Raw genomic sequence first — 13,154 nt, 5'->3', positions numbered from 1 at the left:
ATTTATAAAGGCTAAGAGGAGAAAATGTCACGTCAGTTTTAAGATCAGAAACATTCCAGCTGATGTTTCTGATGAGCGTCCCTCAGCGCCCCCCTGCTGCTCCTTCTTCAATCAAAAACACAACAGGAAAAGACATCATTACCAATCTTGGCGAAAGCTTCTCTAAGCTCCTCCAGCTCCTCCGGTGAGATGGGCACGGGGGCGGCCATGTTGGGAACCTGAAACTGACAGAATTAAAAACACAACATCCTTAAATGAAAAGTCCAAAGCTGCCAGGACTGACCCGCAGACACTCGGCGGTGCACAGAAGGAGGAACTTGATAGTATCTCCTGATTTTGTTCTGTGATGCAAAATGCTCACAGTTCTCACTTCTGCCAGCCTCCAACTTCCTGCTTCTGCTGCACTTCCTGTCTGACAGAGAAGTGTGTCTTTGTTAGTTAATGCTGTGTGAATAACACGTGAGCAGCGACGGGTCCTGCAGGTATCTGTACTCCAAACTCTTTAAAAAGGCGCCCACAGATTCATCACTGCTTCTAAAAACACTGTCCCACTCGCGATGGACAGTTTCATAAAAAGGAAGCAGATATCGTCCTTGTTGTTCCACACATTCTTCTTACTTGTCAAAACCTGGAGCCTACATTACCCACAATGCAACTCTTCCTCCCACAGCTGTGTCAGAGATGAGCAGCAGCATTGATGCCATTGTCAAGTCTGTCTGTTCAACATTACACTGCAGCCAGCAGCCGGTTAGCTTAGCTTAGCACAAGGAAACAGGGGGAAACAGCTAGCCTGGCCCTGTCAATGGTAACAAAACCCTCTGGATTATGGATTAAATAAACAAGATATAATATCAATAAAGACAGAGCCAGGCTAGCTGTTTGCCCCGGTTTCTAGTCCTTATGCTAAGCTATGCTAACCAGCCGCTGGCTCCAGCTTCATATTTTGACATGAGTGGCATCAATCTTTTCATCTGACGCTCCACAGGAAAGAGAATCAGCTCCCAAAATGTTGAATTATTCCTTGAAAGCTGAAACTAAAGTGGGTTTCTAATTTTATTTTGTTTAATTGAGGTTTAGAAACTGTTTATAACTTTCACATTTGTGCATTGTGTTGATGATACTGTTAACTTGTGTTTCCCTCAATACAGATGTTTAATATTCTGTTAACGTTGGTAGGAAAGGAAAAAGCCGCAGATGAGGAAGAGTGAAGCAATTCTGAGAAATAACTGATCACATGACGCACAGGGCATGTTATTTCAGTCTGTGGTGATTCACACCGAGTGTGTGTGTGTGTGTGTGTGTAGATCCTTTTTTGGTCAAATGAGTTAAAAGGTGAACACACACACACACACACACACGGAGGATGTTAAGAAAGACCGTGTGTTACGCTGAAGACGACACTTTAAGCCACAAAGAAGAAGACTGACTTCAACCTTTAGTGATTCAACTTCCTGCACCGCTCCAAGAAAAGCAACCGGATTGCGACACGTGACGCGAGTAAACTGCAGCCTGTACACAACCTGAGGCTGCATTCAGTGGTGACGACATTACAGCTTATTGAGAGGTCTGTCCTCATTCACCAAAATCAGATTTTATATGAGGAAAACTTCACAATGGCACTTAAATTCAGTTTCTATCAACACAAACATTTGACCAAAACCACCCTTAATAAAAACCCTCTGGATTATGGATCAAATAAATGAGATATAATATCAATAAAGCTTTACAGGTGGACAGATTTCTTTACCTTTGGACAGAGCCAGGCTAGCTGTTTGCCCCGGTTTCTAGTCCTTATGCTAAGCTATGCTAACCAGCTGCTGGCTCCAGCTTCTTATTTTCACATGAGTGGCATCAATCTTTTCATCTGACGCTCCACAGGAAAGAGAATCAATTCAGTTTGTGATCACATGAGACAAGAAAACAAGTGAGGAACTGAAACCTGAGAATGTTTGAGGTATTTTCGCTTGAAAAATGGCTGAAATGATTAATCTGTTATCAAATAGTTGCCAGTTCTTCTTCTGTCTACCAGCTGATCGTTGCAGGCCCGTAGCTGTGAGCTAACCTCAACAGTAATGGCTGCATCATCGTCAGTTTGCTCGAATGTGTGAACCGAGAGGACGCAGGAGGCGATTTATCAGAAGTCGACTGTTTCCTGTTAGTACATCAAATATAACCGATTTTAGACGTCTTACATGACTAAAAATGAAATGGTCTTATGCGTCAGACGGAGAGGGGTTCGTGGAATTCTTCTGTAACTTTATTGTTTATTCATTTATTATATTATTTTCTTTAGTACATGAAGATAATTGTCACTTTAAAGTCTTGACGCTCGTTGCTCTGCCCTTACACTCACTATTAGGAAATGTAGAAGATATTCGTCCCCTTAATGTCTTCACAGCTCTGAAGTCTAATTTAGTGACATGTGGCTGAAGTGAAGACGGCAGCTCAGTCCGTCTGAAAGTCAGATCAGAAGTCAAATGATATTTAAGGTGCAGCACGTCACTGCTGCTCCTCTGCACGTCGACTTTATCATCATAGTTTTTACTGTTTGTACTGACTCTTCAGTATCACTGATGTTTCAGCTTCAGCTGATGTTGCCTTAGTTTTCATGAATTTTGTGTAAATAAGTTTGTAGCTGTATTGTTGGCGGATGGTTCCAACACATGACCTTGTTTTCATCCTTTAATGGAGGATTAGATTACAATAAACGAATCTCCTCCAACAGGGTTTAATTCTCTGTGTTGAGTCGCTCACCTGGGGAAGCCAGGGCCAAACACTTGTCGGTTCCAGCTTCTCGCATGTGAGGATTTGTCGTTTTATATCACTGTACATTGAATATCTTTGAGTTTTAGACAAAACGAGACGTTTGATGAGGTCAAGTTGGGCTCTGGGAAATTTTGATGAACATTTTTGACTTTCCTACAATGATGTGAATGTGGTTGACAGGAAGTGCAGGAATCAATAAGTGGAACTTATTTGAAATAGCAAAGTTTAAATCCCTCAGTTAGCGTGAAATCTTTCCCTCCCGTCCGTCCAACATGATGGCTGCTGTTGGATTGACGGAGAGTTCATGTGCCGTCAGGAAAACAAAGAGCTGATTCGCTGCACGTTTTTATGAGTTTTCAAGTTAAGTTGTAGGTCCTCTTTTGTGCGCATGCGCCGACGTGCATGCAGCCTGTTTGTTTTCTCCTTTATTTCTTTATTTAACTCAGAACTTTTTTAAGTACTTGTACAATTTCCCCCCGGGGATCAATAAAGTATTTCTGATCCTGATTCTGATTCTGAGGTCTTGCTTGATTTTGTCAAGTCAAGTATAAAGTCACCAGATTCATGACTGTAGTCCAAGTCATGTGACTCGGGTCCAAATCTGCAATGACACAGTTTAAAAATACTCCATTACAAGTAAAAGTCTAAATGTGCTGTACTTCAGTACATGTACAGGAGTAGTTTTACTTGATGAATGCATCATGTTTTACAAGACGATCATGTGTTTGAATCTGCAGAGCAACAATTTACCAAAGCTGTCAGATAAATGTGCAGGACAAAGTACAACGTTTCCCTCTGAAATATAGTGTGGCAGAAAGGGGAAATACTGACGTAAAGTACCTCAAAAACAGTACTTGAGTAGATGTACTTATTCACTTCCCACACTGGTTGTTTCTCAATCTGTGGAGTGATGAATGTTCTGCATCATCTGATTTTACCAAGATAATAAAACAGGCTCGCGTGGGAGCCGCGTGGCCTCCGCCTGCCAGAGTATTTGCTTGTTTGCTAACACTTGCTGCTGCAGTTTCATTATCCACAACATGTTGTCCTCCTTTTACCGACATTAAGTACAACAGACTAACGAAACCCTGTCCTGAGCTGGTGTCTGACTTTCTGTTCACACTCGCTGCCTTGGAGGGCTTTTTTTTCCGTTGAAGTGAAGCTAACCACAAACTTCCTTTTCAGCTCGCTGCAGTGGTTTAACTTCTTTTTCTGCTCGCCTGGAGGCCTCACTCCGGCTCCAACTGATCTGATTTGATGTGCAAGTTTTGAATTATTTCTGTCAAACAGTTACTCAACACAAAGGTTTAAAGTTTCTGTTGGTGCTTTGTGTTTGATCTTTTATGAAGTGGGGAAATTTGTGAGCACAGCAGCAAAACCTGGACTGCATGAAGACAGATCAGGGTTTGGATTATGAAAATGTAGACTGACAATAATATATGCAACAACATGGATTACAAACACAGTTACACACTCTGTCTTCCCCTCTTGGTCTTCTCTGCCCTCCCTCTTTGCCCTCAGAATAAAGAAATCCCTCTCCGGTGTCTCTCATCCCACTGATGCCTTCAGAGAGCACCTGTGTGGATCAGAGGCCCCCTGAGCTCATCTGTATTTACCTGAGAGGTGAGGCGAGGAGGCTGCTGATCTCTGGGCGTGGAGGGTTATTTGTCGGCTGTCTGTCTTCCTCAGTCGGTCCGTCGGGCTGCTCGCTGCTTGACAGGCAGCGCACTGAGTCGGCAACGAGAGCAGAGCGACAACGCATCTATTCAAATCTACGAGGAAGGAAGTGACATGCAACACTTCAGAAACAGGAATGAAAGGAGTTTTGTCTTTATATGGCAATGCACGCTGGCTGCAAGTCAAGGTGACCCCCGCCCCGGGCCTGAGGGGATTTTAGACCCCTTTTACAGTTTGAGAGCAGCCGACAGGTTGAGGTGTCACATTTAAAATGCTGTCACATCCAAAAGAAGGTGTTGATAGAGACCACGCTCACTTCAAGCAGCCAGAGAGACAGACAGCTAGTCTCAAAAGTAGAGACAGTCCGTTTATAAGAGACAGACAGGTGAAGATGGACATGTATACAGGGACAGCCTGACAGGCGGTTAGAGAGACAGACAGGTAGACATAGAGACACACGCATAGCTTGAAATGCCAATCAAAGGTAGAGACAGACAGGAAGTTAGGGACAAGGAGGTAAACAGACAGACAGGTAAAAAAGACAAGTAAGCAGGCATAGTTGAGAAACAGACAAGCAGTAAGAGAGACAGACAGGTGAAGATAGACAGGTATATAGGGACAGACAGACAGGTGGAGACAAAAGAACAGACAGGTGAAGATATGCAGCGTCTACACAGCACAGGGACAAGTTGAAGACTTTAAATAACACCGCTACAGTCAGATGAGACAGAATCTAAAACTAGATCTTACCTGTTTAACTCCCTTCCGGTCTGCAGGTCTTCTTTCTGGGCCCAACAGATCCACAAACTCTTAAAGAGTCTGAAACAGGTGCTGCTCTCGCGGCATTTTCCCGGTTTGAAGGCTCCATCAGTCGCTTTGGTCGGTCTCTGGGCACCGCAGGAGATGCTAGCTAGGCTAACAGCAGCAAGCTAATTGATTCACCTGAGTTTTGAGCCAATCGGGAGCAGGTGTGGAGTTTGGGAGAGGACAAAGTGAGCGGATTGGTTGGATTTCTGTCCGTCACAAGAGATGAAACACACACACACACACACACACACACACACACACACAAACTTGACGGTTTTTAGTTGACGGTTGCTATGACCGTTGCTATGGAGTCTGTTGAACCGGAAACCGCGGAAAGATCTCTGCAGTAAGACATATTTGTATACACTTTTACATATAATAATATAATAAAATATATTGGTATTGTCTCTTTGAATGAATGGTGTGATTTTAAACGAACTGGTTTTAGCTCATTCACTGATAACATATCAAGTTGTTTTAGCTAAACTGTCGTTTAGATGAGTCATAGAGCTAACTAGGTTAGCTAACAGCTAACGTTAGTTAATGACTGTTGCTAAGGAGTCGGGTTAGTAGCATTAGCAAGCAATATCCAGCTAGCTAGCAGTTAGGTTAGTTAATATGTAAAGTTTTTTCCATGTTTAAATACAACTCTCCTCCCTTTATGAATACTGTGGGTATTCTGTAGTGATATCATGCGGCATAACTCCACATGAAGTCATTTAAAGTGCTAGAAGTAAAAGTGCTCATTATGCAGGAAGGCCCATTTCAGAGTAATATATATTATATCATTGGATTATAGTTATTGATGCATTAATGTTTAACTACTTCATGTGCTGCAAAGTAACAATAAATGCAGAGGGGTAGAAATATAAAGTAACATGAAATGGAAAGAAAAGTACCTCAAAATTGTAGTACAGTACTTGAGTAAATGTACTTAGTTACTTCCCATCGCTGTTATATTAGAAATCTATCTATGGATTGTCTCAGAGTCGTTATCAGTTCCACCACAAAGACATTTCCCCTCTAAACCTCTGTCATGGTTGCATTTAAATAACTGTTCACCGTCCAAAGCATTTTGTGAAATTGTTTCTTCTTCTGTCCTCTCCTGCTGATCATCACGACCCCTCAGATTTACCTTGTAAGAATGAGGACCTGCTGTTCTTTCACATCCTGCAGCTCAGAAACATCAGACGCCTTCACATCATGTCTTCTGGCCACATCTGGCTTCTTCGGAGGCCCCTGCCCCCCAGAAGGTTCCCTCCCATCGTAACAACCGCTCCTGATCCCAGACCTTCAGGTAAACTAACTTGTGATTGATGCAGACTTGCCACAAATATGTACCTCTTTAAAATATGCATCTGACTAAGAAAGAGTTAGATGAGAAGATGGAGACCACGAGGGCTGCAACTAAAAATTATTTTTATCATTGATTTGTCTGCTGATTATTTTCTCGATTCATCAATTCATTGTTTTATCTATAAAATGTCAGAAAAGTGGAACATGCTGTTCACAATTTCCTCATTGCTTCACCGCAGCAGGTGCAGTGCTGCCGTCACTGATCCTGGATCAGGGCGATGCAGGTATGAGTGGATCCAGCAGGCAGGAAGCCGACACTCCTGCCCCCAGGGCAGCCCCACCCACTCCTCTGCTGCCCAACACCTCCACCCCACAGACAGACAGAGTCACTGGGGGGTTCCCCTGTAAACCACCACGCACCCGCACCAAGAACCTCCTGCTGAAACTCCTTCAGTCAGGTTAGACTGCTTTATATCATGAATGTTTATCAGAGACTGCTGCTGATCTGGGACCAGAAACTGTATAAAGGTCAAGCAGAATGTGGCCCGACAAAGTCTCCTCCAACTGGATAAATAACAGTTGATCTGCTGTTCTGTTTGACTATTCATTCATTCATTGGATCGAATATCCACTCTCGTGTTTTAATAAACAATATAATGTAACACAGTTGTAATAATAAAGAAAAGATGTCTTCGTCTATTCACTGTACATAGTAAACACTTAAATGTGTCCTTATATCTGCTTATAACTATTGTGTTAATAAAACAATGTGTTATATATTCATATACTGCTTATAACTGATAGATGGGAGTTAAAGTGTTACTGCATCAGTAATTAGTCACAGGATTGAAGCACATTCATATTTTTTTCAGATAACAAAATCAAGTTTTGTCTAAAACTGAATAATATCAAAATGTCACTTGTATTTTGGCAGATCCGCGGTTTCTTTCCCCTCCACCCACGTTTTGCCTCTGATCCTGGTTTATAAAACTGTGATGTAATCTTGTAATCTGATGCCGGCTGGCTAAAGCTGTACGACACAATAATAAATGTGTAATGAATCTGTTCATTCTGACAGACACTCTGTAGTGTGTACTACTGTAGTACTTTTTACTGCAGTGATGCCAAAGTTAGTTTGAAATGAGCTGATTGAGCAGCTGCTTCAGATGTCCTGCAGGTACATTTTATGACACATAGAATATATGTGCCTCTGTTTCTGTGATGGTTGGTGTTGCTGCTGTACTGGAACTAGACTGAGCAGCGTTGATCGTTGGCACCTCCTAATGACAAACAGAGGGAGCTGTTGAACACCGCCTGCTGGCTGTGATGCTTTTCTACCAGTGGACGAACACAGGCACCTTTTGTTTATCATCATTTACTGTCAGAAACTTACATTTTATATATTTTTTCATTTCATTTTCCCCAAATATAACCAACCTGAAGTCACGGTAGCTACACGTGTTTCTGCTGGATAACGACTATCATATTATCTGCTCTGCTTCACACAAGTCCACTACGTGTTGTTCTCTTTCTTTGAGTCTGTCATTCTGTAAGTCATGTGTCGATGACGTGGAGGTAAACAAACGCTGAGCCAATCGCAGAGAGGCAGCTCGGTCAGCTGACAGCAGCTTCCGGGTTGTGTTAAACCAAGCGTTGTGTTGTCAAAATGGCCGGACACGACCACCTCCACCACCAGCACAACTTCTCTCTGTGCTTCTGCGACTTCATGAGGTACACTTCTTCTTCTTCTCTCCGTCCAGCTGGTTAAACGTTATGAAAGCGGAGTCACTCCGAAATGAACTCAGGTCAGGAGCGGGAACCGGACAGCTAACTGTATGTAGCCGAACTAGCAGCTAATTAGCTAGCCTGAGAGTGTCACAGATTAACGGTCGCTGCTCGAGCGGTTTGAGTCTTCTCTTGTTGACGGTCCCGGTGGCGTCACTTCTATCCTCAGCCCGTTCACGGTCCTCTGTTTCCCCCTCCGCAGGTTGTTGTGGTCCCTGGTTGTTCCCTGCGCCTACCTCAGCCTGCTCCTGACCCTCGTCCTGTTGCTGCTCCTGCTGGGGGTCCGCATGTGGCTGCAGGGCCGCCGCAAGGCCCGCCGGGCTCAGGACGGCGGCCCCGCGGTGGCCTTCTTCCATCCGTACTGCAACGCGGGAGGAGGCGGGGAGCGGGTCCTTTGGTGCTCCCTGAGGGCCCTCATGAACCGGTACAGGGGATTCAGCTGTCTAACTACACCACCCACTCACAGTATATGGCCAACAGTATGTGGAGGCGACTAGGGGTTTCAGCTGTAGTCCTCCGGTGTCACCATGACGATGTCCCCGGGCTCAAAGCAGATCCATAAAGAAATGGTTTTCCCAGTTTGCTGTCTGCTCAGAGTCCTGACCTCAACCCCCTCCAACACCTTTAGGATGAACTGGATCACCGACTGAGCCAGACCTGATCACCGACATCAGTGTTGGACCTCACTGATGCTCTGGTGTCTGAATGGATTCAGATCCCTGCAGCTGGTTCAACATCTGGTAGAAAGACTGAAGCCAGCAGAGTGGAGGCTGATAGAGCAGCACGTTAACTAAGAGTAATAATCATGTGACATATGATTGTAATTGTCAGGTGTCCACATACTTTTGGCCATTTAGTGTGTCCATCAACTGATCAGTCGTCTGTATCTATTCACATGATGTCATGACACTGTCAGAGTATAGTGTCAGGAGTATAAACTACTTTGTCACCCCAGATACCCCGCCGTCTCCTTCGTGGTTTACACGGGCGACCATGGAGTGACGGGCGAGCAGATTCTGGAGGGAGCCCGACAGCGTTTCAACATCACGCTGCCTCGACCAATCACCTTCATCTTCCTGCGTCACCGCTCGCTGGTGGAGGCCAGTTCTTACCCTCACTTCACCCTGCTGGGCCAGAGCACAGGCTCCATGTTCCTCGGTAAGACCTGCATGGCTTTTTATGAAGTAGATGAGGATTGTAAGTTCAATTACAATGACACTGTGTGTGTGTGTGTGTGTGTGTGTGTGTGTGTGTGTGTGTGTGTGTGTGTGTGTTGCAGGCTGGGAGGCGCTGACGGCCTTCGTTCCTGACCTGTACGTGGACTCGATGGGCTATGCCTTCACACTGCCCATCTTCCGCTACCTGGGAGGCTGTAAGATGGCAAGCTACGTTCACTATCCCACCGTCAGCACCGACATGCTGTCTGTGGTCAGAGAGAGGAACCCCAGGTAACACACACACACACACACACACACACACTTGTCACTAACAACAGTGTGACTTTGACACCCTCCCTGTTGGAATTACTGATGATTTTGAGTTGAGTTTCAGCCTCTAGGTGGCGCTCTCTGTTGAGAAATCACTGTTAACTAACCAGTTCTGCTTCTGTTTTATTTCCAACAAACCAAAAATCAAAAGGCATCACTTGCTGTCCACCAGAGAAGAGCTACCAGACTGTTTGAACATGTAGTGGAGAAGCTCTGTTTCCCCGACTCACTGAAGTTAACCGTTCGTGTGGACGGACTCTTGATAACCACACCAACCTTCTGTCTTCCTCCTCTTTTGGTTCCAGGTTCAACAACGCTGACTTCATCTCCAGGAACCCGGTGCTGAGCGCGGTCAAGGTGATGTACTACTGCTGCTTCGCCCTGCTGTACGGCCTGGCCGGCTCCTGCAGCGACGTCATCATGGTGAACTCCACCTGGACTCTGGGACACATCCTGGCTCTGTGGCGCTCCCCGAGCCGCACCAGCGTCGTCTACCCGCCCTGCGACGTCAGGGCCTTCCTGGACGTCCCGCTGGAGGAGGAAGAGGAAGATGAGGAGGAGGAGGGCTGGGAAGAGCTCGGCCGGGAGCTGGGGAGTGAAGAGGAAGGAGGAGGAGGAGGAGGTGGAGGGGACAGGAAGTGCCACTCCATCGTGTCGGTGGGTCAGTTCCGACCGGAGAAGGACCACCGGCTGCAGATTCGGGCGTTTCACAAACTGTTGGACAGGAAGGAGGAGGGGCCGGGGGGGCGGGAGTCTCTGCGGCTGGTGCTGATTGGAGGGTGCAGGAACCAGGAGGATGAGGAGAGGGTGCTGATGCTGCGGGGGCTCTGCCAGGAGCTGGGGGTGTCCGAGCGTGTCGACTTCAAACTCAATGTGCCCTTTGAGGAGCTGAAGAGAGAGCTGGTGGACGCCACCATCGGGCTGCACACCATGTGGAACGAACACTTCGGCATAGGTGAGGACAACACACACACACACACACTCACACACACACACACACACACACACACACACACACACTCAGCTATTTGCTTTGAAGATCTCGTCAGTTGAACACAAGACGTCTCCTGCTTCACTGTAAACTTGCAGTTTGTGACCTGCAGGCTTCAAGTTTCCACATTACACTTGTCCAAGTTTCATACTGGACCCTGATTGGCTCCAAACTAGTTGTGATGTCATAAACCTCGCAGAATCTTTCCTCCTTTAGCAAATGAATGTTAAACAAACTGCAGAGTGAAGGAAGAAGAAGAAACAGGTTTCTAAGTGGAGGGAGACTTAAACATCCTGATGTGATCATCTGACTTTTCGTCTAGCGCCACCAGCAGGTCAAAAGTTTCACTTCACCCAAAGCACAACACTGAATCATAACAGGATACTTTAAAACGAATGACCTGACAGCCGCAGCTGCTCTCTGAGATTAATGCTAGCATAGTATTTTAATGTCAGCAACAAGTTAGCATTTCAGGCTAAGTATTATTAGCATGCCCACTGTATGGAGACCCAACACGTTCAAAATGAAATAACCCAAAATAGGACATCATATAAATAAATAATCCTGAGTTTGTGAAATACTGACCGACTCGCCCGGTTTGTCGTCTTTATGTGACGAAAAGCAAAACAGTGTTGTTAAATAAAAACATTTTCATATGAAATAAAAATGCATTAAACTTATTTTTAAAAGAAGCAGGTGAAATAACATTTTAGATCAGTTTGAAAATTATTGGATTATTTCACAATTTTATGGTTTTGATATATTCATTTCACATGATATATATTTATTTCGTGGTGTCATTCAGTCATTCAGTTTTGAACTCTTTGGGTCTCTTTATGACTCCCCCCCCCCCAGGTGTGGTGGAGTGTATGGCTGCAGGCACCATCGTCTTGGCTCATAAGTCTGGAGGTCCAAAGCTGGACATCGTGGTTCCGTACGAGGGCGGACAGACGGGCTTCCTGGCAGACAGCGAGGACAGCTACACCGCTGCCATGGAAACCATCCTGGCGCTGTCTCCGTCAGCCCGACTGGAGATCCGTCGTAACGGCCGGCGCTCCGTGGAGAGATTCTCCGACCAGGAGTTTGAGGCTTGTTTCCTCGCTGCCACGGAGCCTCTGATGAGTAAACTGGAGCGGTGAGGCCTGGTGTCCACCAGGGACCAGGACTTCATTTGTTTAATGAACTCTGCTACACAGATATATGGGGTGAAGCAGTGAGGGTCATATCTATGTTTAAAACAAGCTAAGCCTCCAACGCTGAGAGTAAAGTGTGACACAGTGACTTGTTCTGAATTTAAAATGATAAAACCGACATTGTAAAGACAGATTCCTGGTGGACACCCAGAGCTAACACTGTCCAAGAAATCCACCGCGATGACACAGACAGGACGTTTCCAGGGACTTCACGGGTCAAACTCATGTGAGGGCGGAAGTCGCCAGGAGAGACGTGACATGATGACGAAACATGGAGGAGCAAAGTTAATACAGAAGTGATGTATCCTGAATAGATGTAAAGAGGTTTGTAATGTTATTTGTGTGTACGTCGAAGACGCACTTACACCACTTGAGTTTGGGTTAAGGTGAATCGCTATATTTAAATGTTGTTTCACTTCCTGCATTCCTGTTTGTGATGAGGTCCAGGCATGGAAATATGATCATGTGTGAAATATTAAAACATCTTTATTTTGAAAGAGGCATTATTAGTATATAAGTCTGTAGAAATTCTACTAAAAACTGCAATAATAATAATAAATAAATACTGCAATAAATGCAATCATCAAACACTCTGTATTAATGCATGTTGTCTGCTGTGAGTTACAGCACAGGACGGAAGAGTTACAGTCAGAAGCTGATGTGAAAGGATCAGTCTGTCGATTTTCAGTATTTTTCTTATTGTCAATTAACCTCATGTTCAGACTCAAAGCAGCAGTGAATGTTTCTACTAACAAATGTGTGTATCACAGCCTGATATATCTTCTTCTTATTATTATTAGTATTAATAAAACCCATCAGTGAGCCTCACTGTTGTTTCCTTCATCACCATGAACACACACACTGTAGTTTATCTTGACCAACAGATGCACTATTTCCTGCTGTTGGTTTGATAAAAACTACATTGAGCAGCTGTTTGAGGAAATAAAACATGAAACGATATATTTGTGAGGTGTTTTTAAAGATTCACGTCTTCAGTAGGAACCAATGGGCTTGTGTCGTCAGACAGTGTTGAGAGACGGACTGACATGTTGGTTTGAGTGTGAACATGAGATTTGTTGACAGTAAGAAAGATGCAGAATAACAGCAGCTTTATCCTTTAAGAAATACAAATCACAAGCAGCGAGCTCAAGA

General features: G+C 44.8%; 2 protein-coding genes across 3 annotated transcripts in view; one reads left to right on the top strand and one right to left on the bottom strand.

Annotated features, from left to right (window-relative positions):
- lcp1 (lymphocyte cytosolic protein 1 (L-plastin)) overlaps positions 1-4,517 on the bottom strand; it is an 11,627-nt gene extending 7,110 nt beyond the window's left edge. Inside the window, exons 1-2 of the mRNA XM_070914146.1 lie at positions 4,383-4,517; positions 143-224 (exon numbers count right to left, since the gene is read on the bottom strand). Coding sequence (XP_070770247.1) covers positions 143-209 — 67 coding nt within the window. The 5' untranslated portion in view covers positions 210-224; positions 4,383-4,517. The remainder of the gene's footprint in view (positions 1-142; positions 225-4,382) is intronic.
- A 3,691-nt stretch (positions 4,518-8,208) lies between these two features.
- On the top strand, positions 8,209-12,830 carry LOC139292329 (GDP-Man:Man(3)GlcNAc(2)-PP-Dol alpha-1,2-mannosyltransferase-like). 2 transcript variants are annotated; one of them, XM_070914642.1, is made up of 7 exons: positions 8,209-8,277; positions 8,534-8,755; positions 9,287-9,489; positions 9,611-9,779; positions 10,124-10,383; positions 10,447-10,773; positions 11,665-12,830. In XM_070914642.1, the coding sequence occupies exons 1-7, from the start codon at positions 8,213-8,215 to the stop codon at positions 11,946-11,948; spliced, it is 1,530 nt and encodes a 509-aa protein (XP_070770743.1). In that variant the 5' UTR covers positions 8,209-8,212; the 3' UTR covers positions 11,949-12,830. The 2 variants fall into 2 exon arrangements, with proteins under 2 accessions (XP_070770743.1, XP_070770742.1); XM_070914641.1 differs by having other exon boundaries at positions 10,124-10,773.
- Positions 12,831-13,154: the final 324 nt, after the last annotated feature.

The sequence above is a fragment of the Enoplosus armatus genome, chromosome 11 (assembly GCF_043641665.1).
Source record: "Enoplosus armatus isolate fEnoArm2 chromosome 11, fEnoArm2.hap1, whole genome shotgun sequence".
Taxonomy (NCBI): Eukaryota; Metazoa; Chordata; class Actinopteri; order Centrarchiformes; family Enoplosidae; genus Enoplosus; species Enoplosus armatus.
This window is presented reverse-complemented; position numbering and strand designations above follow the sequence as displayed.